At 44.4% G+C, this 25,410-nt stretch overlaps 2 protein-coding genes across 2 annotated transcripts; both read right to left on the reverse strand.

Annotated features, from left to right (window-relative positions):
* Window positions 1-5,537: 5,537 nt before the first annotated feature.
* SYNJ2BP (synaptojanin 2 binding protein) lies at window positions 5,538-13,100 on the reverse strand. Its single transcript, XM_059819262.1, has 4 exons — window positions 12,980-13,100; window positions 8,783-8,919; window positions 7,176-7,271; window positions 5,538-6,142 (listed from the first exon to the last, which is right to left on the reverse strand). Exons 1-4 carry the CDS (start codon window positions 13,044-13,046, stop codon window positions 6,002-6,004), a joined length of 441 nt encoding a protein of 146 aa, XP_059675245.1. The 5' UTR covers window positions 13,047-13,100; the 3' UTR covers window positions 5,538-6,001.
* A 5,128-nt stretch (window positions 13,101-18,228) lies between these two features.
* LOC104258861 (disintegrin and metalloproteinase domain-containing protein 20) lies at window positions 18,229-20,406 on the reverse strand. The gene has a single exon (XM_009814067.2). The coding sequence runs from the start codon at window positions 20,404-20,406 to the stop codon at window positions 18,229-18,231; it is 2,178 nt and encodes a 725-aa protein (XP_009812369.2).
* Between the last annotated feature and the right edge of the window lie 5,004 nt (window positions 20,407-25,410).

A 25,410-nucleotide genomic window follows, 5' to 3' on the forward strand; every position in this document is an offset into this window, starting at 1 on the left:
CCCTCCCCCTCTCAGCCCAAGCAGTCCTATTGAACCAGGTTCAGTCATCATTTCTTTTAAATCTCATTTCCTTTTCTTTAAGAGAACACTTCCCTCACCCACTCACTATGAATAAGAACAAACAGGTTTTCTTCAGCCCTTCTTTTCTCATCCACTCTAAGTCTCTCCCAAAAACTTTTCCCCGACATGTTGTTAGTCACAGATACATAGACAACCCAGCTCTCAAGCACAAGTACAGCTGTCTTTCAAAACTCTGCTTGCCTTTACTAAACTTTCTCTAGAAATACTCTGTCCCAGCAGAAGAATGACATGCTTAGCATAAACTGCAATTCTGCTGCACTTTCCCAAGTACCTAGTCATCTGTCTGGTGAGCTCTAAGATTTGCTTTTCCTGCTCATCCAACCCACAGCAGGAGATGGGGTACAGCTCTAATGTGGACTGCCACGCTCTAACAACTGGAAACATCCTTCCTCCCAGCACCACTCAGATCAGGAATTTGGAAAGGCGAGACCAACACATTCCAAGGGCAGAAAGGGCAGGCATGGAGCTGGGAGTTGTCATGACATCAATACAGGTCTTCAGAGGCATTCCTAAAACTGGAATCCAGCCCTTATTGCTGTAGAGACTGGACCATCCTGCTTAAAATATTGATACTCAGCAAGAGCTTCTAGTGTCCACATAATCACAGAGTGAAGCTCTTAGGGCTTCTCTGGGCTCAGTTCAGAGCCTCTTACTGCTCTAACTGTACAGCCTCCACTACCTCAGAGGAGAACACACTCATGTTTGGTATTCGGTGATCTATCCTTCAACACCTGACAAACCAGCCAGAATGAGGGCAGTTGCAGAACTAAGTGCCAACATTCATTTCCAAAGGAAAGAGAAAAGGAGTAAGTAACACCAAGTCAAATAGCTAGTTCAGAGTAACTAAGGGGACACAGTTGCATTAACAAGTATCAGTATCTGCTGACAGAGAGCAAAAGCAGCAATTTTTCTATGACAGTTGCTTTTGTGTCACAGCAAAAAATGCAAGCCAGGCACAAATGCTAGGCTGCTGAGAGGTGGTGAAGAGGGATGAGAGGGAAGAGAACTTTACCAAAGGGAAACACGGCTGGAAGACTTGGACACAAACACAAGTATGAAAGCTTGGTGAATGATCTCCAATCATTCACATGCCACTTTGAATAATTACCCTGCATACTTAGCACAGTTACTCTTCTTTACTAAGAGTGCCAGCCTAGGAAAGTTGATTCGGCAGCCAGGTAAGACATACACAGCTCACTCCACAGTGAAGTTTGCCTGCAATCAGTTACAGCTGCAGCAGCAAGGACAAAAGCTTTCACGTTTGACAAGGAAAGCTGTTTTGAGTCTGCATGACATTGCTCTTCATTTAAATCAGTGTACGTTCTCATTGTACATGGATCCTTCTTCAAGGAAGCTTTTGAAAGGCCTGGAGTCCTCCTCTGCTGCACGTGGGGAGAGACAGAGCAGAGCTCTAGAGAGGACACATACCAAGCACAGCAGCACAGATGCAGCACAAGTCTGCCTAAAGCTAGTCATGAGGAAAACCCTGAGGACAAGGTTATAGTTCAGGTCTTCCTTCAGACTTCTCCACATAACCCTTCCCTTGGGCCCCCAGCCTGTGGGACGCTGCCCTGTTAGTAACTTACCTGCTCTTTCTTTCAACCTGAGTAGAGGAAAATGACTTCCATAGGTAAAACCCACATCAATAAATTAGGAAAGAGGATGGGAGGAAGACTGGCTCATAAAGCTCACCTGACCCTCATATCAGCTTCTGCCAGCAAGAGAACAGATGAAGTTTACTGACAACTCAGATATAATCTACTTAGTACTATGCAGCATGTTGATACATATATCTTTAAAAAAAAAAATGCTATAAACTATCAAAATGGATCCATTACACCAAGAATCCAATAATCAGGATACCAACAGTTGAAAAATCATAACCATGGGGGGAAGTTGCCTCTGTACCAAACTCCATTCAGAATTTTCACCACTGATCTGGCAGTAATCCTAAAAATGGTGGACCAGTAAATAATACAGCAGACAAGGCAGAGAGAAAGGAATCTGGGCCTGTCAGTGTGCACAGCCAATACAAATACGAGATGCAGTCATTCAACAAAATGCAAAGTCAGACACCTTCACCCACACCATGCAGGTCACATCGGGCATGGACAAGGATTTAGAAGTCAGAATATACAGGCATTTAACACTCATTTCTAATGGCACACTGTGACCAAAAGGGATTGCTCTTTTGATCTACAAACTGGAATTAAGAGAATTTACCTCTTATGTGGCAATGGTGTTTATTCTGTGGTTTACAGATTCCTCAGGGCACTTGAGAAAGCAAATGAAGAGGGGAAAAGCTGTATACCACTTCTAAGAGATTTGTAAAAGTTACTTAAAAAAAGCCAGCTCTTAGGACTTGGCTTAAATTTGCTTTGCAGTTGTCTGCACCTTCACCAAAAAAAATTTTAAGGGTTTGCAGATAAAAATTATATGGAAAACTTCTAGTATATGGCATTGGCATGCTCAGTAGTGAGACTCTGAGTGTGGTTGGGGTGTCCGCAATACAAGAAACACTAGAAAGGGTGCAGGAAGCCACAGAAACTACTCCAAGAGAAAGTTACCTTGCACGGAGAATCTTAAATGGCTCAGTCGGCTTCAGTTCTTAAAAATAACGTGAGAGGTAAGGCAATTAAAACACACAAATCCCCTTGCAGGGAGGGACTATCACTTATTAGAGGCCTCTCTAATCTAGCATGGAACAACCTAACAAACCAGTTGTTAGAACCTAAAGGCAAACTGAAAGCAAGGCACCTTTCCCTCCCACACGCTCCCTTCTAGTTTGTTTTAATTAAAAAGCACCAGAAGTAGTGCATCTTCCTATCTTCAGATCCAATCTGGCTGCTCTTTGTCACTGTTATGCCTAAGTCAAATACATATTATTAGCACATACAATTCAGGAGAGAGTGAGACACAAATGCCTAGAATATACAGGAAGTCAAACCAGATGGATTTGTCTTTAAACTATGGATATGAAAATCCAGCCCTCAGCAGGTCAGTAAGTCCACAATAAGGTTGAGAGAACAGATGAGAATGGGAGAGAAACATGGGGATTTAAGAGTTTCAGCTGCCCTCAGTATTAATGGCAACTGAGTTCTTAAAAAAAACAAACTTAAAAGTTACAGTTAGGATGCTTTTTACGTTTATCCTCAAGATTTCAACATATCTTTTTTTTCAACACCCAGAGATTTAAGTTGTAACAAAAGCTAAAACTCTCCCTGACTACTTGCATTTACAAGCTGTCCTCACTAGATGTTTTTTTAATTCACTTCTGCAATGACAGAAAATGCATATACAGTGTTCAGAGTAAAGATGAAACTCAAGGCTACAGAAACCACATGGTGGAAAAGACTTTGGAAAACACACGCACAGTTTAGGTGAGACAGTCCAGCTGCTGAGAGAAAGTAATACGAGCCAAACTCACAGGAGAGTTTGGGGTTGTGGTGTATTTTCTGCAAGGATTTTGTCAATAAATGGGACAAGAGGTGGCTGGGGATTGGAAAAGGGATTATTTGGTGGTACTCGGGCACTGGTTTGAAAGCAGCAGACACAGAAAGGTGTTCCTGAGGGTTAGACTGGATGGTTTAAATTCTGAATAAAAACTACTATTCAGACTTCTGGAAAAGCCACTGCTGTGGTATTAAAATTATTCAGTAATTGTGAAAAGCAATCCAAAGGAACAGTATGCACCAGAAGGGCCTTTTCTTGCTCAGTAAGCCACACCAATTATCTGGGCATTGGATATAACCCTCCCCCCATAATAAACTGCCTGCAACACAGATGGCAATCATGTCTGAACAGTATCAAAGTCCCAAAGCTGAACGGTAAAAAAAAAAAAACAAAACCCAAAGGCTTTGCTTTCTCTGCTACTTCAATGGGAAATGAGTAAGACTAACCAATCCTTTCTGCAAATCCTCATCCTCCTAGCCTGTTCCACATACTCCCTTCTCACAGAAACTCAACTCAGCCAAGGGCTAACAAGAGGTTTGTCCCAAACAGGCCTTTTTCTTACTGACTGCATCTTTATTCTGATGGCTGGGATACAACGACATCAAGTTCTAATCATCCCTTTTAATACACGCATATGCTCCACGTGGACACCACAGCCAAATATTCAGAGCAGGTCACAGACAAGCAAGCTGGTTCATGCTGCATCTGCAAAGATCTGTCCAAACAGCAGCCCTTCTGCAACGAGACATAACTGGTTTGCAGGCCAAGGCAAGTCACTGCATGCATCGGCCCAGGCCATCCAACACCAGGATACGTTCACCAAAACCCTAGTCTGTTCCCAAAATCCCCTAAGAACACTGGGCAAAATTCCTCTTGTTTCCTCTCCCCCTTACTAGAGCAGTTTCTAGGCCAAAGCAAGGTTTCATGTGGTCTAAGTGCTCTGAAACTTCGCAGTGATTTAGGAATGTCATGTGTAACAGCACACCATTTCTACCTCCAGCAGACGGCAGTAATACAGCCCTGAGCAAACACACCACAATTTCAAATACATTAGCAATGTCCTGCTAGAATAATAAAGAACAGAGATAAGTAAAGCACCGAGACACTAGCTTTTCTTTGTTTGAATACATATATTGCATATGTGATTTTTTTTTTTTGGCACCATACAGACCAGACCATGCATTTTGCTTTTCTTTTACAAAAACAACAAAACACATTGATTTCTTGGAGACAAGAGAAACAGGTCTCACCCCACAGAGCCCATGTCAGCTGGGGCATTTAAAACCATTCAAATCACAGTGAGGAGATGAGACCCTGCAGGTAATTTCAGCAACGTGCTTTCCAGAGCAAGGGTCTCTCCCTTTGGTTTTACTCGCTAAGCCTTACCGTGGCTTACACCTGCCAGTCTATCTCCTGAACATCACATCAGTCTTCACAAACAAGCAATAGCCAGGATGATCCCAGCCTGCTCTCATCTTCTCCCTTTTAATCATTGTTAAGATTTTCTGACTGCAGAAAGCAAGTTAGCTGCTAGGGAAAACTTTATCTAAATAATTCCCCCAGAAAATAACTCCCGAAACAGACTTTTAACCTCAGAGATGCAGACTTCAACCCACTTGACGGATGGAGGGACTATTGCTTCATTACTAATTTAAAGACTCTTCTGCAGCTTCAGCATGCCCAAATCTCTTGCCACTGCTTATCCTTGTGATTCAGTTGTCTGCCTGTCTCTCTCCGGTATGCCAGCATTTTGTGGAAAGCCTTCTCTAACAACTCTGACCCAAGAATGAGCAGTCATTCTGACAATCAAAGTCTTTTTCTAGCAGCAGGCTATCTTTTATCTCTCCAGAACTGGTAGAATACCTCACCAATACTGCATATCACTGTTAAATCAGCAGCTACATTGATGATTTTACCTGTGAAACCACAGATTAGATTTTATATATTTTTCTTAAGGCATTTATTTAGCAACAACCAACAAAAATTCAATTGAAAAAATAATATACCCTCAACATGGCTTCTCTTTATTCATGGTTCAGACAGGGATCATTTGTTTAAAGAAAAATTCAGTGGAAACAAGGCAAAACCTCTAGTAAAAGTTTTTGATTTAAAACTACCCCAACCAACCCCCACCCCCCTTAACCAAAAGTCACATCTTAAAACATGGAATAGATGAGCGTGTTTGAAAGTTCATGGTGCAAAATAGAGGGGATGGCAAAACCTCCCCAGACTAGCCAAAAACACAGCTATCCCACTCTATACATGAACACAGTCATCTCCCTTCCTCTTTTCCTCTCTGCTTCCATCCACCCTGCAACAAATTCAGTATATAAAGAACATCAGCAGCAGCTTTATGATAGGCAATGATCCTTTTTGACATCAGTCTGTGATAAGATCGTTGATTCTCTATCTTTAAATTACATCATAGCTGTGTAAAATATGCAGTGATATCCAAAACGTGAACTCTTCACATCCGCTGTCGATACCTCAGCAAGATCCAGACTGCTGTCACAGCAAGCGCCAGGCCTGGCACAAGAATGGCTGCTAGAGGAAGCCCACCTGAGTCTCCATCGCCTTGATGACCCACAGGGCCATTTTGTGGCTGCAACTACGAGGAAAAAAAAAGTATTTGTGTCAGAGCCCATCACAGGAGAGCCCCCAGTTCTGGTCAAGACTAGGTGGTTCTGTAAGGATGTGCAAGATGGTTTCCCCAAGCACCTGTACACTCCACACATGGGAGGGTTAGAATGGCTTTGGATGGACTGAGCTTTACTGCAGGGTACCCAGTCACTACCAGGCACCCTCATGTTTCTCTGCTGCTTTGTAAACTAGGACTTTAACAGCTGGAGCAGGGTATGTCTCATACAGTAGAAGCAATGACACACACATACCTACACATCCCTTGATGCACTTCCCACCACACCATTTCCTGGTGTCTTTACCATGAAAAGGGCATCACTAATTCTCTGTTTTTCTTACCTGCCCTGTACACTGGTCCAGGAGATTTACTGCTTTTATTAAGGGAGTAGGAAAGGGGCCTCAACCCACCTCTCCCCACCAGCACGCTTCAGGCTGATCGGTATTTCCTTCACCAACTTCAATGCTAGCCAGGTATATTCAAATGACAACAGTGGGTTAAGGATCCCTCTCTTTCTATATCCAAAATGGTGCCAGTATATTTAAACTATGGCAGCCCACATTTGTTCCTTTGTGCTGGGCTGCACACACTCTCAACACTAACATGAGCGATGATCTCTGAAACAACAGGGGAGTTTTGTCTCCAGTAAGATTTTGGCCTCTGAAACAAAACCGGAGAACTTGAGATTCTGTCTTCACAGACACACCTTTGCCTCTGAGAAAGGAGATCTCTGAGAAAACATACAATACTCCAGCAAAACGAAGACCGGGGGACTTCTCCAAATTCACCTCTTCACTGATACTGTTACAAACCAATAACGCATAGATTATTATAGCTGCGGTCAACTAGAGAAGGCCATAGTTCAAACAAAATCTTTATATGCATCATTCACACTGAGCACCTGGACATGTTATTTTTCTGCCTCATGAAACAGAGAGCTAGCAATCATAGAAACCAGTCTAAACTGGGCCAGAAATAACCCTAAGAAACAGGTAAAACATACCCTGCGCTGAATTTTCAGAGACACGTGATAGCCTGCATTCCTGAACAGTTCCACAGCATCCTTGTGCCGCAAATCCTTCAAGTCTCTGCCATTGACCTAGCAAAAAAGGAAAAGGAGAACCAGTTGCTGAAGGGCAACAAGCAATTTTTTAATGATGCAGGCTAACATAGGAAGGATAGAAGATAAAAAAACATCTTCTTTCACAAAACTCTGCATTTGGGCCACGATACTATAATCAGCAAGATCCATTTTCATTCATTCATATTATAGATGCATTTTTATGTTGAAAGATAACATAAGAAACTCCAAGCCAAAAAACAGAGGTACTGAAAAAAACTACCTAGAAGCAAAACCAGAATATAAGATGACAGTTGTGTCAACAGCAGTTTTTATGCTGTTGCTTTACTGGAAACAAATCAAAGGTGTAACTCTGCCAGCTAATGAAAATAAAAGAGCAGCTACAGCAAAATTATTATCATAAGTATCTTTCCCACATTGTTCCCTCTACTGGTCTACCTTTGAAACCTTCTGTTTGAAAGAGTCTTGTAAACATAAATTTAAAAGTGTATTGATGTAACAAAACAAAACAAAACAAAAACTTGAAAACATATTGGCACCCACTTGAAAGTTAGGATTTTTCTTAATTTAAAATAATTTCTCATGGCAGAAGGTTTTATAACCTACTTGAGTTCATTAACTAACTAATGATATTCACCCTAATTTTTCTGTTTCATCCCAATTACCCCTAATTGTATCCACTAAGACCACGTTCAGTGACTCCCTTCTCTTGATATTTAGGCTCCCCAAACTCAAGTACGTAAATATTAAATTGCCAAGAAAAGATAGGGTAATATTCTGCAGGTTAACTTAATTTTCTTGACCAATAGTAGGCTCCAACTAGTACAAGGCACTCTATTTATAGAGGCTAAAAAGATTACATGTGGAATATAATAAGCAAGTATAAAATAAAATTGAAGAGTATTAAAAGATCACATATCACACTAGGGGAGACTACTTCTTCACTCATCACTCTGTAAAGCATATTGTCTCGTATGATTGTCAATTGTCTGAAGAATCAGGGGGACTGAACCTCAGTCACTTTAAAACATTTTTCTAAAAGGAGACGCAGCCTGTGTTATTCCTGATGAGCTGCAATGGAGAGTTTTATGGCCTAGAAGTTTTATAGCTTAAAAATCCCCCTGAGCAAAAGGATCAGTAATCACGGACTACCAGTCAAAAAGTGGAAACTTAGAAGACCTCTATTTACACATGACGATCCGTTGTGAGCAAGAGAAGGTCTGATGGATTCTAAAACCTTAGGGAGACAAGTCACAGAGGAAATAGAAACGCAGCACCAAGGAGCACTTCTGAGACAAATCAAGAAGGCAGAAGAGATGGGCCCATGTGTAGAGGCACTCATCTCCCTAGTGCTCAAAGCTCTCCCCAGGCCCCCAAGATAGCTCCTCCATGGAGTTTGCTCAGCATCATCTAATTGCATTCACCACATCCTTCCTCTCTGTGCACTGCGATGGCAAACCTGCATCTCATATCACATCACTGATCACAGCATTTCAAGAAAACACGGGGCAACAGGAGAAAGAGCTTACCGCTAAGATTTTATCTCCTTCTTGTAATCGGCCGTCAAGGTAAGCTGCCCCATCCTTTTTGATCCGGCTGACATAGATGCTGCTGTCATTGGAAACATACTGTTGATCTGTCCCACCAACAATGTTGAAGCCCAGCCCTAAGGTAAGCCAAAGAGAAAGCTGATGAGAAAAAGCTGAAAGGTTCAGACATTCTTGCTGTTGTTGGGGAGTCTACCATCCCATGCTGTCCTGTTTTCTCCACCATACTAAAACTCACAGCACACACATCTACATCATCCTTTCCAACCATCACTGTCTAGAAAAGTTATTCTCATGAAACTGGTCCTGAAAGCAGAGGAGAGATCCTGAATGCCTGAGGGACCAGATGCTTCATTCCATAAAGCATTCATGAGCCGTTTTCAGGTTGCTGTTAGGGAATACTGAAGGACATGCCATCATTTCTGAGATGCCGATTCAGCCCTCAGCAGGAATACGCCTCTTCAGCACAGCATGAAAGGAGAGGAAAGCATTCTCCATTTCACAGGAGGCTATAGTAAATAATTACCTTTGAGCAACAAGGAATCATGCCTGACAAGTGTTTCATGAGCTGGAAAACAGAGTTAGGAAAGGCCAGGAGCATTAGACGCTGTCTGCGGATGAGGAAACAGGCAAGAGAAGCTGTGCTACCAGCTCGAGAGCACCTAGAGCTCAGAAAGCTCCCCTTCCACATCTCAGGAGCTGGAATTTACATCCTTCACCTCCAAGAATAAGCTTAGCTTAGATGCAGCTACGTCAAATTGTATGCAATCACTGTAACATTCTGTTTCAGGAATTCAAAACATGTCAGGAAATAAAGACAAAGTTTTTGGATCTAAAGCAAAACAAAAAGGAATACACATACGTTAAACAGAACTGGTGTCCACTTCACATTTTTGTTGTTTTGTATTGCTCTTTAAAGCAAGCCTCGATTACAGATTTCTGGCTGGAACCAGCTGCTGGATTAAAGTGCAGTTAAAGATTAAGACTTCTTGTTTCACCGAAAACCAGAAGAACAAATTGAATTCAAAATCTGGAAAACCACAGGTTACGAGAGCACATTCCCCACTGCACATGCACCTAAGTTTCTCTGTAAATAATAATCCATCACAAGGGATGGGAAAGATTCCCTAAGAAGAGGCTGGCAATGAAAGAAGAAAGAAAAGACAAAAGAAAAAAAAAATCAAATATACAATCAAAGTAAATGAAGAAAAAACCTTTTTCTTCTGACACAAACCAGTCATCCAAAACCTACTGTCAAGAAGAGCTGAAGGCAAGTTCTCCCCACGTTCAGCCAGGCTGATTTATTTATTTTGTCTTTCTTTCTTACTTTCTCTCAAAGTTGGGACTAGAAACTTTGAGAAGGAGAATTGCAAATGAAAGTAAAACCACTTTGTGCCTGCTGGGAAACAGCATTTTAAATCAGTCATAGGAGATCAAAGGATGTACAAGATGAGTCATGCTATTTTAAGTGTGCATCTACAGCTGGACAGTAAAGAAATATTAACAGCAATCTTGCCACACCTTTTTTTTCCCCCCCCTCCTCCCTCCTGGCAGCTTCAGACAAACAAGGAAGAAAATTAAAGCTGCAGCAGATTGAAGAAACACTGACATTTCAGCTAGACTAATATCTATTCCAAGAAGGGACAGTTGTGCACAATAACACAGCCTTTGATGGGAATTAAAAAAAAAAAAAAAATCCACAAACCTAAAAATTATTTGCCATGAAGCCAATAACCTGGGAACAGGGCGAATCAATACTACAGAAAGTTAAGGTTTAATCAACATTTATTAAAAAGCCAGAAAGAAGGAATCAGTTTCAGAGTACATGGATTCTCTCACATATATAAAAAACCCCAAATATATATACAGATACGAAAAAAAAGTATACCTTTTGCAAGTTTTCACCCATGATTGGAAAAATAATCAAAAACCACAGCCTTCATCAGCAGCAACAACATGAGATAAGAGCAGATCTTTGTGACAGAAAGAGGCAGCAGTTCATGCTAGACCAAGTATTCACAGGGTGTCTTTCCCTTCTAGCACTTAAACTTCCACTCTGGCTAAAAATATCTTCCCTATCATTCCTTCAGCTCTCTGCTGTTCTCCCCCTTCCAGCTCATGCAGCCATAAAAAGACACACAGCACAACCAGGAGAAAAGGAGCAAGGGGAAGGAGAGCACATGGCACTAAATCCCTTGTCCACAAGGGACCAGAAGTGGAATGGTAGAGCTTTAAAAGCAGGTTCTGGGCTAAACTCCTGACCCTCCTGAGGCTGCAGACCTCCCTATGCTTCATTTACCCCTCTGAAACTTAAGAAGTCCCTCAAAAAGACATTAAAAAAATCATGATTGGCAGGATTAGGAAAAGAGAGATTGAATAATATTGCAAATTGAACCGATTAAGTTATTTAGCTTTCCATAAAACCAGATTTTTCTGCCTAATTTCAGCCTAGTACTTCAGAAGGAAATGTAAAAAGACAGACATACACACACTGTTTTGCCACTGTAAATACATTCACCTCCTCAGCAAGCTTTTGCCAGAGATGTTTAGCATCAGACCTATTTTAAAAAGTTGCAGTCAAAACTCCTGTTGGAGAGATTATGGGATTACACTGTGCTTTACAGATAACAGCATTTTGTTCCTTCCACAGAAATGAATAATAATTCACATGGTAAATGCATCAAGGTCATAAGGGGCTGTAAGGACCTTCAAATCAAGTGACATAGTTAGAAAACTAACTCTAAAAATACACAGCCCATCTTAATGATGGGACAAATACTGCTCGTGGTAATCAGATTTAAATTGCCGTGGCCACATTCAAGACCTCTCAACTCTGCCCTTCAACAACCCCTTCCACCTCCCTCAAAATTTTAGGCTCCCAAATGTATGGAAACAGCTTTCCCATCAGAACAGGCTTCATTTAGCAAACAATTTTCACTGACAAGTACGGCTTCATTAGCTTGAGCTCTTGGCTGCGCAGGCAAGGCTACGCAGCTTTCAGACCAGCGGCCGCTCTGGCGAGTAGGGGAGGTAGAGAGCTGCCCGCCGGGCTCACCCTTTGGGTTGTGATCGCTGGCACAGGGGCCAGGACCGACCCCAGCCCTGCACAGGAGCTACCTTCACCCTGGAGAACGGAAAATGGCACATACGACAACGACGTGGGTGCTGCGGGTCCCTGGGGGGCCCGTGGAGCCAAGGCCAGCCAGCAGCCGCACCCAGCAGTTGTGCGGACAGAAGGGCTGCTGCGTTTTCTTTCATGCTCATTTTAATTAAAGAGAAGGCCTCGCACACCAAAGTACAGCTCTAGCTCCAAAACCTCCCCAGAGCCTGTGGTTCTTTGGAGCCAGGGTTTTGCTCCAGAGCCGTACATTCGGTGCCAACCTGCCGCACTTCTGAAAGCGCGATGTGAATGGCATCAGAAATCCTGTAAAACTACGAGGGCGGACAAGTCTGCGGGCTTCCACGAGGCACACGCTGCTGCGACAGGAAAAACAAAGCCAAAAAAAGGCCTCACAGACTGCCCTGTTCCCTTTCCCTTCCAGACCGCTCTCCTCTCGCTCACCACCCCGAAGCCGCCTCTGACGCTACTGCGAACAACTAACACGAAGCTGACAGTGTAGGGTATGGTCATTTTGAGTAGCATTTTTCAAAACGCCCCCTAATTTTGGATATCCAACACGGCTGAGTGCTGAGCACCTGCCACCTCGCTTGAAAGCAACAGGAGCTGCACCGGAGACGGCAGCTCCTGGGAAAACCAGACGCGAGTTGTTCCACCCGGACACCAGCCGCAGCCAGCGCTCCCGGCCGCTGCTCTCACAGAAGACAAAGCCCGACCCCGCTGCCTCTCCCTCACGCAGGTCACGGGCTTTTTCCGCAGCAGCGTATCCGCCACGGGCGATTTCCACGGGCACGCCGCGGCAGGAGAGGCCGTTGGGGCCCGGAACACCACCACAGCCGCCCCAGTGCCCGGGAGCGGGCGCCGTCCTCACCGCCGGGACCCTGCCGCCGCCGCCGCCCCAGTGCCCGCTCAGGCGCCCCCCGGCCAGACCCCGTTACCACCCCCGCGCTCCCACTCCGGCCTCCCCGCCCCGCCGGGGGCTGCGCAGGCCTCGGCGCGGCTGCCCCGGCCCCGGAGGCGCCGCGGGCCCGGCGAGGGTACGGCCTCCGCCCCCGCCGTACCTGAGGGTCTGCGGGTGAGGCTGATGACCTCCTCCGAAAAGCCGCCGCCCGCCACGCTGCCGTTCATGCTGCGGCCTGAAGGTGAAGTCGGCTCCCGGGGCAGCCCCTTTCGTTGCCTCGGCCTCGGCCGCCGCCGGAGGGCCGCGCCGCGGAGCGCTGGGAGTTGTAGTCCGCGCCCGGCCGCGCCGCCCGGGGACGGGGCCCCGCTACCAGCCAGCGCCCCCGGCTCGCCGCGGGACCCGGGCCTGCTGGGAGCAAAGAATACTTAACTGCGTCCTGCAAAAGGTGTTCAATTTCCTCAGAACTCTACAGAACAGATCATTACCTAGCAATAAAAGGCAAAGTAGTCCAACTTTCCGCCTAACAGAGGAGCCACTTGAACTTGGGACTCCTGTACCTCAGGGAGTTCTTGAACCAATAGATTATTGGGAAAAAGACAGCGAGGCAAAATTTATCCCTATTTATTTCCTTATTAGACTTTACCCTTACCTATTTCAGCACATGCTACAAGTGTGGCAACACGGATAATGACAACAGGGAACAATGAACCGGGCCTGCTGCAATTTAATCACCTAACTGCTTGGCACTACTGGGACACCCATGTCTAAACACTGCAGGACCTTTTCTGAAGAAAACGAGGACCAGGTGCTCTGGTCTTCAGTGTTAACACTACCAATTTGTTTATTCTATATTGCAGTATGGATGACAAACATTTTTTACGGTATTCATTCCAAGATTATCTACACTTTTGGATTGGGAGAGTGAGCCTGGGTGCTGGATCTCTGGGTTAGAGGAAGAGTGTGCCACATGCCTTAATGCTACAACAGCAATGCTTAGTGCTCAACTGAGCATTAGAACACCTGCCTCATAGGTGGGAGACAAGCATTCAAGCCCCCATTACACCTGCCATCATGAGCAAAACCATGGCTTGTCTATCACAGAAGGACTTCTTAAACCATTAAGCCCAGCATGCAGTTTCACACCTGTTTCAGTCCAGTTTCCACAGTTATGTTGTCCTGAATATCTATACTTACTTTTTGCCAATGGTTAAGAACACTGGAAAGCAAAACTTGTACAATGGCCGTCAACTACCTTTTGTCCAAACTCAGGTTCTACTAATACCATACTTGGCACACTCCTTGAAGATACATTAAAACTGCTTCTACGGAACAGTATGTATTTTCGAGATGACAGTCTTGGCTTGGAACAAAAACAATTTTATCTTTATCTGAGATAACTACAATATTAAGAGTTCTTTTAAAAGTCTTGTTTAGTCAGGAACAAGAAACATGGGTAAATCGTTTTTACTTACTCGTAGGCAGCTCCAGGCTTCACCCACCACTACTGACCCACCACATGTTAACAGCTACCTAAGACTTAATTCCTTGGTGCTCTGGCACAGACCATTTCATGGGTCATCACACAGTCAGACACTTCCTTCCAGCACTGTTTCACATACTAGACTGATCAACATCTCTTGGGAGATGGTGCAGCAGCATTTGCAGGCTGCCTCTTCCATGTTCAAGTGACTTATACATTAGCCAAGTTCCTGCATCTGTTTAAAACATTAAAAAAGGCAATTAAGACTAGGAGGAAAAAAAGAGGGGGAAGCCGGAAAGATTAGGAGTGAACTTAGACTTGCACCTTCATACCACAACAGAATAGTAGGACATTTCTAACAAACCACTGGAAGTATCAAGTTCTTTGTTGCTATGGTGAAATCAAAACCAACAATATTTTCCAGGAGAAGACCTTAGCAAGGGAGCTCACATATTTTATAAAACATAGAGTAGGTTTGTTGGGATGCATATTTGTATTGCTCATACAGCCTAAGCAGAAATTGAAGAAAAGCGTACAGAAATACTCCTGTCCAAAGCTTGCTGAAAGCCTCCTCCCAATTAACAGTCAGGGTTTTTTAGATCAATCTTTAAGCACAGAGAAAAATGGAAACTACAGCATTTTATTGCTTTGTCTCTTCCAAAACTGCATTTGCAAGTAAGCTTTCTAGCCTAAATTGTGCTTTCATTTACACCTCTGTCTCTTCAGTATGCAGGTCTGTAAATAAGAACTCTCTGACTCGTGAAATGTTTCTCTGGTCTCAGCAGAGATCTCTACTCGACAATTTATGGTATACTATCAATCAACAACAGCGGGCCATCAAGGTGGCAGCCTGAGACTTCTGCCACTGATGTTCATGTATCTAAAAAGCAAAATAAAAAAAGTCTGCCAGTACTTACCAGTTGTGGATTGCTAGTTGGAAGGTGCTGGGTGTAAGTGCTTGTGTTACTTCTTATCTCCATCTTTCACCTAATCCACATCCCCCTTGTTTGTTGCATATCCCTTGCTTCTCACACCTGAATTAAGATTGTTATTTCTCTGAGAAAAATAACTCTTTCCTGCCCCCCCCCCCCCCAAGTCTCTCGTTATAAGGAATAAATTTGGGGTGTTAGTCAAGGGGCAGCTGTCTTTTGACATAAACACAGGATTAAGTTTTCTTCATCTAATCAAAACCATCCATGTTCTATCAAGATAACAAGTGTAGACCACTGAACAAACAATGTGTTACCTCATTTCCCCAGACAAATATCAATAACAATTTAAGGATTCATTTGCTTTAGACAAAAAGCCATGAAAAACTGTGAATCACATCCTTTGTATTCCACATCCAATCATAATGTAACCAGCCCTTTTTGGATGCAAAACACAATCATTTTTAAAAAAACATACAGGAAAATGTGTATTCTAAAAACATAAATGTCATACTTGAGAGGCAGCAAAAGTTTATCATCATCATTTGTAGAGTCACCAACATCTTTCTTCACAGATGTTGCAAGTGTTGGGGTACTTACCCTGCCTTTATAGAACGTTTGCTAAAAATAAGGTCTTTGCTTCCAAAATACAAATAATTCTTTTGGTAGCAAACAAGTGCATTATAGCCCTTAATCCAGAAACACCAGTCCTTTAAAATAAAGTTTTCACTGTAAATCTGGACTGCAGACTCCTCTTTATGCTGATCTGGTTGAAACATCTAGTCACTGCTATCATATAAATAATAAAAAAACTTATTGAATGGTGTTTCCACATCCCTCGTATTTCTTCATAAGTTAGACACATTTTACCTTGTGTTAAACAATGAAAAATACAATGCTTCTGTCTGGCACTCCGTAGAGCTGCGAGGACACATTCAGTAATAGTTTAAGAAGCAATCACATAGTAAACCAAGAGAAACCCCCTGAGACAGATAGATAGATCGATAGATAGACAGATAAAACATCTATCAAATATTGCAGGAATTCTGGGTGGGGGAGACTTGCAGAATAGTTCAAAATATTTTAGAAATCCAGTTAACTTGTGTAACTTCACAGACAGCTCCTCTTAGCGACAATAAAAAACACCGCACTTCTGAGAAGAACCCAGCAGTCAAGGCACTGGAAAGTTTCCAGAAAAGAAAGACAGTTTGTTCTTCTGAAATGTCAGGTTTGGTGAAACTACACTCTTGATGTGTATCTGATGGCTCAGAAATGTAATGCTTACTGGCATGACCTGGACACTACTTCTCTACCGTCTCACAAAATGAAGACCCTGTTCCCTATGATCTACCTCCCTCCTGAAGGGCTACTCCCTGGAAACAGTTGGAAGGACTTATGCCACAGACACCTGCATCTCACTGCAATACCTGTTTCTTGCCTGCTTGCATGTCACAGATGTGAATTAAATGGAGACTGCAAGAGCAATTTTTCCTCTTGGTTATTAATGCATGACAGAAGCAAGATGTTCACAAACATCTCTCCCTGAATTGGAGAATCACAGAATCACAGAATCAGTACGGTTGGAAAAGACCGTAAGATCATCGAGTCCAACCTGAGGGGAAAAAAAAAAAAAAAAAAAAAAAAGCACCAAAAAAAAACCCACAAAAAGAAAAACCACAAAACCCACGCCACACAACAACAACAACAAGCCACAACCCACCCAACACCACACAGCACCATGTCCATCAAGCTACATCCCACAATGCCACATCCACACGCTCCTTGAATACCTCCAGGGAGGGTGACTCTACCACCTCCCTGGGCAGCCTATTCCAATGTTTCACTACTCTCTCAGTAAAGAACTTTTCCTAATATCCAGCCTGAACCTCCCCTGGCGCAACTTGAGGCCATTTCCTCTAGTCCTGTCACTTGTCACTTGGGAGAAGAGACCAGCACCCACCTCTCTGCAACCCCCTTTCAGGTAGTTGTAGAGAGCGATAAGGTCTCCCCTCAGCCTCCTCTTCTCCAGGCTAAACAACCCCAGCTCCCTCAGCCGCTCCTCATAAGACTTGTGTTCCAGACCCCTCACCAGCTTCGTCGCCCTTCTCTGGACACGCTCCAGCACCTCTATGCCCTTCTTGTAGTGAGGGGCCCAAAACTGAACACAGTATTTGAGGTGCGGCCTCACCAGCACTGAGTACAGAGGCACGATCACCTCCCTACTCCTGATGGCCACACTATTTCTGATACAGGCCAGGATGCCGTTGGCCTTCTTGGCCACCTGGGCACACTGCTGGCTCATATTCAGCCGGCTGTCGATCAACACCCCCAGGTCCTTTTCCGCAGGGGAACTTTCCAGCCACTCATCCCCAAGCCTGTAGCGTTGCCTGGCGTTGTTGTGGCCAAAGTGTAGAACCCGGCACTTGGCCTTATTGAACTTCATCTGGTTGGCCTCAGCCCATCGATCCAGCCTGTCCAGATCCCTCTGCAGAGCCTTCCTACCCTCCAGCAGATCAACACTCCCTCCCAGCTTGGTGTCGTCTGCAAACTTGCTGAGGGAGCACTCTATCCCCTCATCCAGATCATCAATGAAAACATTACATGAAGGAGTAAATTGGAGCAAATAATTTATTTACACCTGTTTTAAGAAGTTTACATTTGTAAACTGTTGATATGAAGCACAAAAGCTATAGCTACAGTTTACCTAACTACTTCAGTATAAGAGCTCAAGGTGCAAAGAACAGCACGCCTTACTGCCGGCATTTATTAACTTAAAATAAACACGGATAACATTTAGTCTGCATTTAATGATATCACATGAGATTAGAATGTGTTGAATTATTTTGATGAGTTATCAGCTGGCTCTGCTCAAGGGAGATTTCCCCAGGAACATCCAAAGCTACTGTTTGTTGGTCTTCGGCAAGTGCTTTGAGGTGGATTTTGACTCACCAGCAGGCACTCTCCTATAGGAACTGCTGGCATTTCCAGTATTTGAAACAACTATTTTCTTCTGTGGAATTGGGCCTTTTTCCTCCTAAGCCATCCCACTATTTCCTGTTTATAACATATGGTAAGGGTTACTCCAAGGATACAGAGAAAAAGAAGACTAAGTAGTGTTACTCCTATTTTTGCTCTCTGAAAAATCTCCCTGGCTGGAGGGGGTCCACTGTCAACGCTACCTCCAAATCCTTCCCATTCACAATACGGAGGAGCCCAGCCATACCTGCAGTGACAGTTCTTACGATTGTTACACACTCCTCTGTCATGACACTTGGACACGTTACAGTCGTAGTTCAGCAGTGATACACTGGTACATGTCCTATTGATACAAAGCATATCACTACCACATGCTGTGCCATCTTCCACAGCTCCCACATCTGCTATTGGCATCCCCACGTGATAGTCAAGACCCCAACACTTTTTATCTCCAACAGGGGTTTGGACTAGTGTTACGTGGTTCTGCAAGAAAGGCAATTTGTCTATGTTTTCACACTGGATCCTACCACATAAGACATTCTCAATGCTGCATTTTGTAAAATGGATATTGTTACGAATACCACAATTCCCAAACCGGTCACCTCGAGTATTCACTGCTTTGAAGCAATCTAAAGGAGCGGCCCTGGCTTGTTTGCCGAAGAGGTGCTGGCACTGTTTACTGTGGGAAGAACATTTTCCTCGATAGCAATAAGCACCATCTTGGCAAGGGGTTCCATCTTGTATGTACACGTCCAGCGGGCACCAAGGGGAAGTGCCATTGCAATATTCTGGCAGGTCACAGTTGCCCGTACTTGCTCTGCAGAGCGTTCCTGCTGGAAGGACCCGACAGCTCTTGCAGCATTTTCCAGAAGCACAGACTGAACCTGCAGTAAAAGTACAGTTTGGGTGACAACAAGGATCCTTTCTGCAGTTTGATTCTGAACCACAGTCACACTGCTCTCCGCTTTCCACTATCTTATTCCCACAGTATTCACGCTTCATGGTGTAGAAAGTGCCGGGTGCTGGTGGTTGACGAATGCAGCCGGCGCCACGCCCAAGCAGGTCAAAGTAGTCTTTGTAACTGCAGTCACTGAATGCATCAGTGTCAACATCGCTTTCGTACATAATGCATTTCTTTCGTCTGCATTTACAACCCCGTTCATCATGGTGCATCCCAAGATTATGGCCCAGCTCATGGACAAATGTGGTAATAAATGAGGACAACTTCCTATCAGTGAAGGACGCAACTGCTGATGACCACTGGTTATCACACATGGACCCTAGAAACGCCAATCCCAGGCTCCTTCCAAAGCTCTGAAATGCAAATAAGTGAGCGGTATCATGGCGCATCCGTGGAGACAAGTCTGACTTTCGCCATTTGTTAAAGTCGTCAAGTGCCTTGTTGACAGAGTTAGTAATGTTTATAAGGTTGCTTTTGGTCCAGATCTCCAATCCCACAAGAAACAGCCGAACAGAAAGCTGTTCGTACAGTGAGTCCCCAATGTTGATGACTTCTAGGACTTGCCTCAAGACTTCGGATTCGTTCCTGCCCGACTTCACAAACCGCACGTTGTCCACGACCACCACTATCTTCACATACCTGACGTGTGTCCACCAGTCCTTCAGCATCTCCTCCTCCTTCTCCTCCTCTGCCTGGGGAACCTTGAACCAGGGCAGCAAAGCCTTTTGATGCTGCAGCTCCTCCGGGGTCAGCCCGCAGGTGGGGCCCGCAGGATTGTTGGCCTCCTGCATGCGGTAGAGGATGTGCCGGAAGGCTGGATCATCGGGGATGGGCTCGATCTCGTAGGTGCCACCCTCCACCCAGAGCACACCGCGCAGGCCCCTGCCGCAGGTGCCGAGGGCCACCAGGGAGCCGGGGCTCCCCTGCACCTCGCCCTGGTAGAAGCAGTTGTCCTGCACGAAGGGGTGCTCCTCCCAGCGGGCCCCGTCCTTGCCGTAGGTGACCAAGGTGAAGGGGTGGGAGACCAGGCCCCGCCTGGGCCGCATGCGCAGCACCCGTGGCCGCCCCGCCACCTCCAGCCAGTACGAGACGGCCAGGGGGTTGGTGTCGGCCCGGGGGCTCAACTGCCGTGGCACAGTCACCCATGTGGCCGTGACGCGCAGCTCCCCGGACAGGTCCCCCGGGGCGGCGGGGCACCCCGCCAGGCCCAGCAACACCAGCAGCCCCAGCAGTGCCCCCATCGCCGCTGCCCGGCGCCGCCCCACGCCCCGCTTTGTGAGGGGATGGAGCCTGGAAGGGCCCTGCCCAGGGGGAACCACCCCGAGGCCTCCAACTGCCCCTCGGCGGGGAGGGCTGCACGTGGGGAGGAGCGGCGGCACTGTGGCCCCCTTCACCTTCCCCCTGTGGAAACAGGGCCCTGCTGCCTGAGGGTACGTCTCAGAGGGCTGCGAGGGCACCTTGAGACATCCGTCCCCTGCTCTCCGAGCAAGTACAGAGGCTCTTGTGGGGAGGAACAAATAAATTAGCCTACCACAGCTGTTCCCAGCTTTTTATAATCTTCATTTTCAAATTAATGGGTGTTTCTCCTCCTGAGCAGACATAGTGAGGAGGGGCCCCAGCTCAGCTTCCCACTCGTTGTCACGGCTGTTTGCATTGAGCAAAGGGATCATTTGGTTAGACCACAAGGGGGAAAATCTCTTTTAATAGCTCAAAGGCTGGCTTTTGCTTTGTTCACTTTTTTTATTAAAGGATAATTTGTGAGTAGAGATCAGGAACAGACTATTTCAACTTAAAAGACTAGGGTCTGAAATGAAAAAAGTACAGAAATACTAGTCTCTTAGCTGGTTACTAGGATGTAGCACTCCTTGCTGCCCTTTCTTAGCATGTGCCTTACTATAGCTATTACAGCTATACACACACACACACACCAGGAAAAAAGGTACAACCAGGGAGGAATTCACTTCTACTACATTCAATAATATAGAGGCAAACTAATACCACCAAGCATAAAAACATAAAGCCTATCTATGCCACATCTGCTACATAACTGCAGCAATGTACCCTTATTACAGACACCACTGATGCAACAGCCATCTTCCCACATCACGGCCTTTCTAAAGGTTTGTGCTTGCAGAGCACTGCGAAGAGAGAGCTTACAGGTACATCTACCACTTGGCTGCCATCCCTGTTTTAGGGAACAGCTCCATCAAGACACAACTATAAGACAGCAATCTGGATTGTGGTAAGACAGGATGCCCTGCACAACACAGCTATGCACACCGTTTTTTTGGCACGTAGTGCTGGGATTCAACATAGCCACAGCTGTTATCTTTTGGGTACTCTTCAGAACTTTCTTTTCAGCACTGAAAGCATGTCTGGGATGAAGTCCAACCTGCTATGACCCTTATCTTTCCCAGCTGCAGGAGGTGCACCCTCCCACCACCCCATATCCATCTCAGGGATCCTTCCTTTCGGCACCAACTTCTGGGTGCTGACTATCACCCTGGCACGGGCAGCAACACTTAACATTTCAAACTGCCCGAGACAGGCACTGCCCCTCAGGAGGTTGAGCAGTGAGAGAAGCTGGCGGAGTGCTCAGAGCCTCCCTCTGCTGCCTCATGCCCCAGGGTCCTGAGTGGGCTGGTACCCTGAGCTGGGCACATGGCAGGCCTAACCAACAGCTGTGGAGGTTACCAACAGTTGTTGAAAGGAGCTTCGGATTCTGTGAACTGGTACCTTGCTCATTCATTGCAAGTGTGGCCAGCATTAGTAGTGTACACCTTGTAATAAAGTACCTCAAATTAAAGGAATGATAACAGGAGAACGCCTGCTTCTATTAGGATCTTTATAGATAGCCATCTAGAAAGATATCTTTCTAGATATCTATATTTGTATATTGTTTGAAATTTATTACTGCTATATCTAAGTGAACAAACTTGTAACCTGTTGTCAGCTTTAGATTTATTTTATTACTTTTAGTTTTAAAAGTATAGAAACTATTTTCTGTTAAGTCTTTTATGTGCAGTCAGATGTGGAATAATAGTCTACTACTTTTCAAGTATCGGGTTTGCATTCCAGAGCTGTGAACTATGTCAGATTTTGTCTTTTGAAATAAATGTAACTTAAACTACAATGACTGTAATAGAAAAATCCTCTTACATAATCTGTGTGCAGTGTCTGTAGCGCGATTTTTAAATGCATACTTCTGCTGTGTGATCACTCCTTAAGTTATAGAAAATGCCCTACTAAATCACTGCTAACTTGCTAGAGAAATGTCTTATCCCCCTGCCCCAAAGTTGCCTACAACTTTCTTTCTCTTTACTATAAACATAACTATATAGTTAAGACTAGAAAGTACTCTGGTTCCATTGTTGAACTCATGCAGGTTATTCTTGGGGGGAAGTGTCAACTTACGTTTGCGACACTGTTGAGCACCTAAGCAAGCCCTTTAGCATCAAGGTTACGTAAGAATCACAGAATCACTAAGGCTGGAAAAGACCTGTAAGATCATGATGTCCAACCATCAACCCAACACCACCATGCCCATTAAACCATGTCCCGCAATGCCACGTCCACACGTTCCTTGAACACCTCCAGTGACGGTGACTCCACCACCTCCCTGGGCAGCTTTTGTGTTCAGGTAACCACAGCCCTGCACTTCTGTACTTTGATCAGGTAAAGATCAAAGGGGAGGGAGGGAAAGATTCCCATTATATGACAATGAACAGGTTGAAAGAAAAAAAAATTACTGACCTTACAGTAGAGCAGGGAAAAAATATCACAGCAATCTGTAGCCATTTCAACTGCAGAAACATTTGTTTGGCAGGTGTAACTGGCTTTCTCATGATTCATCAGTGGTTTTCAACTTTTTTCGATCTTGTAGCCCCCTACAATTTCCAGTGAAGGTGCAAGCTCCTATAGAATTGAATCCTACCAGCAAGAGGTTTACCTTTCTCACTTACCTTCTGTTAAGTCTTTAGGAATAGGTCACAAAACCCCAGCAGCCTTGTGGACCGCAGGTTGAAATCCACTGTCCTGGCAGAAAGAAATGAAGCCTTCTGATTGTTGAGAGATCAATAATGCATCCTAACTCATCCCACTGGGAAAATTTCTCCCCACCACCCACATTAGGTTACAGAAGGACACTTGTCACGTAAGTGACCACTTGTTTGTTCTGTGCACGATTACAAGACCAAAGCAACACTTCATCAAAAATTCACCTTCCTCTCCAAGAAAAAAGAGAAACTGTCTTGAATCTTGAATGCCTCGTTATCATTGTTTGCTTTGCCATTGAAAAAATACCACAAAAACCTGAAAAAGTGTATCACATCACCTTTTGTTCAGAAGCCATCTGTTGGTTCAGTGAAGCCACAATCGATTTGCATAACATATCTTCACCATTCTTCGCCCAGGGAACCTCCACGTCTCAAAATAAAGCTTATCTCTTCCCTTTGCCTTGTCCCTCCTATTGCCTATACCCTTCTAACCTTGCTCCAAGCACAGCTTGCTTTGGCAAACCACACCTACTGACTGTCCAAACTGCATCTAACTTTGCTAGGAAAAGGTTACCAAAATACGAAGTATGGAAGCAGAGTGACAAATAGGAATGGGAGAGAATAACACATAGCCTGGTCAGACCTAACAGTGAAAAGTTGAAAAAGACAGTATTTCTGCTGCATCTGAGACACCATTAGCTTTACACAGTGAATTGATGTATTCTTGCAATCTGGCTGGATTTCTGCATGTATGTGTAGATATATGCACATGTATATACATGTATGCATCTGTTCATGTGTATGCACACATTTATATGTACTTTCAGGCTCTCAGGAGGATGTTTCTATTAGAGTTCTAGGTCATTTTTAGCTCCTGCTACCCTGTGATCTAGGCCAGGAAAAGCCCTTTTGAAGTCTGAATGGTTATTATCTAAAAGCAAAAGTAGAGATAGCTCTCTTGTACCACCAAATCTCTCCTTTATGCAAAAAGAAAGTGACACACAAGGCAAGTTTCAGAACTGCTTGCTTATTTCCCTTTCATCTATAAGCTTTACAAACACTGAAGGTTCTTTGAAGGACTTTGGACTTCAGCGCTCAGGCTCCAAACCAAGAGACAGTATACAAATACCAGAGGGAAAAGGTATAGATTCTTATACACTGAAAAACATTACTGACCAGAAGATAGCTACTTAACAGCTTTCTGACAGTAAATTACTTGGGGTTTAAGAGCAGTATCTGACATAATGTCACTTGAGTAAGTGAATGTTGAAGCTCATTTAACTGATAAAGTTATTGTAGAGTATCTTGTCAGCAAGTCACAGGATAAGAAGATATTTCAGTCCCTCATTCCCTCATATGGCAAATCTTCAGTACTGAAGGACAGCTACCAAGAAATCGACACACTTATAATATAAAGCAGTAAGGGATCGTCACCAATAAGTCTCTCAGGAAAAGATCATTCCCCTGGAAGAGGCTTATCACATTTGAATGTATTGTTTCATGCATGGAAGCCATTTTCTATCCTCTCAATAGCTTAGATGCTAACACTTTAACGGGGATCAGACCATAAATCGATCCTTTTTCATGCCCTCTGACACCAACCAATACCAGACATTTCTGCAGAAAGCAAAAAGGCTGTTAAGAGATGCAGTTGTGAGGACAATCTGCCCCTTCAAGTTCCATCCCCATCTCTGAATCAGCTCAAATTCTGAGCATGGAGTAGAACGAGATCAGTCTAAATGTCACTCCAATTCAGCTTCATTAACTTGTCCCTCTATTCTTGTAGTACAAGACAGAACAAGAGTTCTCTACTTTCATACTTGCTTCGCAGTACTCTGTTTCATAAAGACTCAATATTTGTCTCCTTTCCTAAGAAACTAAAGTCTTGGTCCTCCCACTGGCTTTATAGAAGAAACTTTCTCCTACTCATTTTATTGCCCTTCTTCAAACCCCTGTACTTCAGAGGAATTCTTTGTCAGACATCGAGCTGTACAAGACACTTTATTTCAGGTTAAGTCCAGTGACTGATAGTATACTTCACTCATACTATGTGTTCTAGCATCTATTTTTGACCACAACTGTATGTGCCTTGAGCAATAAGCAAGATACCATTCTTCTGCTAGTAATGTTAAGTCTTTCCTTGGTGTATAAGTAGTTAATTTTTCTCCCTCCGGAAAAAAAACCTCCTAGATCTTCATTACAGTGCAGTCTAGTCATCTTTCCTGCTTAAGCTTTGCCAGATGAGATACA

The sequence above is a fragment of the Gavia stellata genome, chromosome 7 (assembly GCF_030936135.1).
Source record: "Gavia stellata isolate bGavSte3 chromosome 7, bGavSte3.hap2, whole genome shotgun sequence".
Lineage (NCBI taxonomy): Eukaryota > Metazoa > Chordata > Aves > Gaviiformes > Gaviidae > Gavia > Gavia stellata.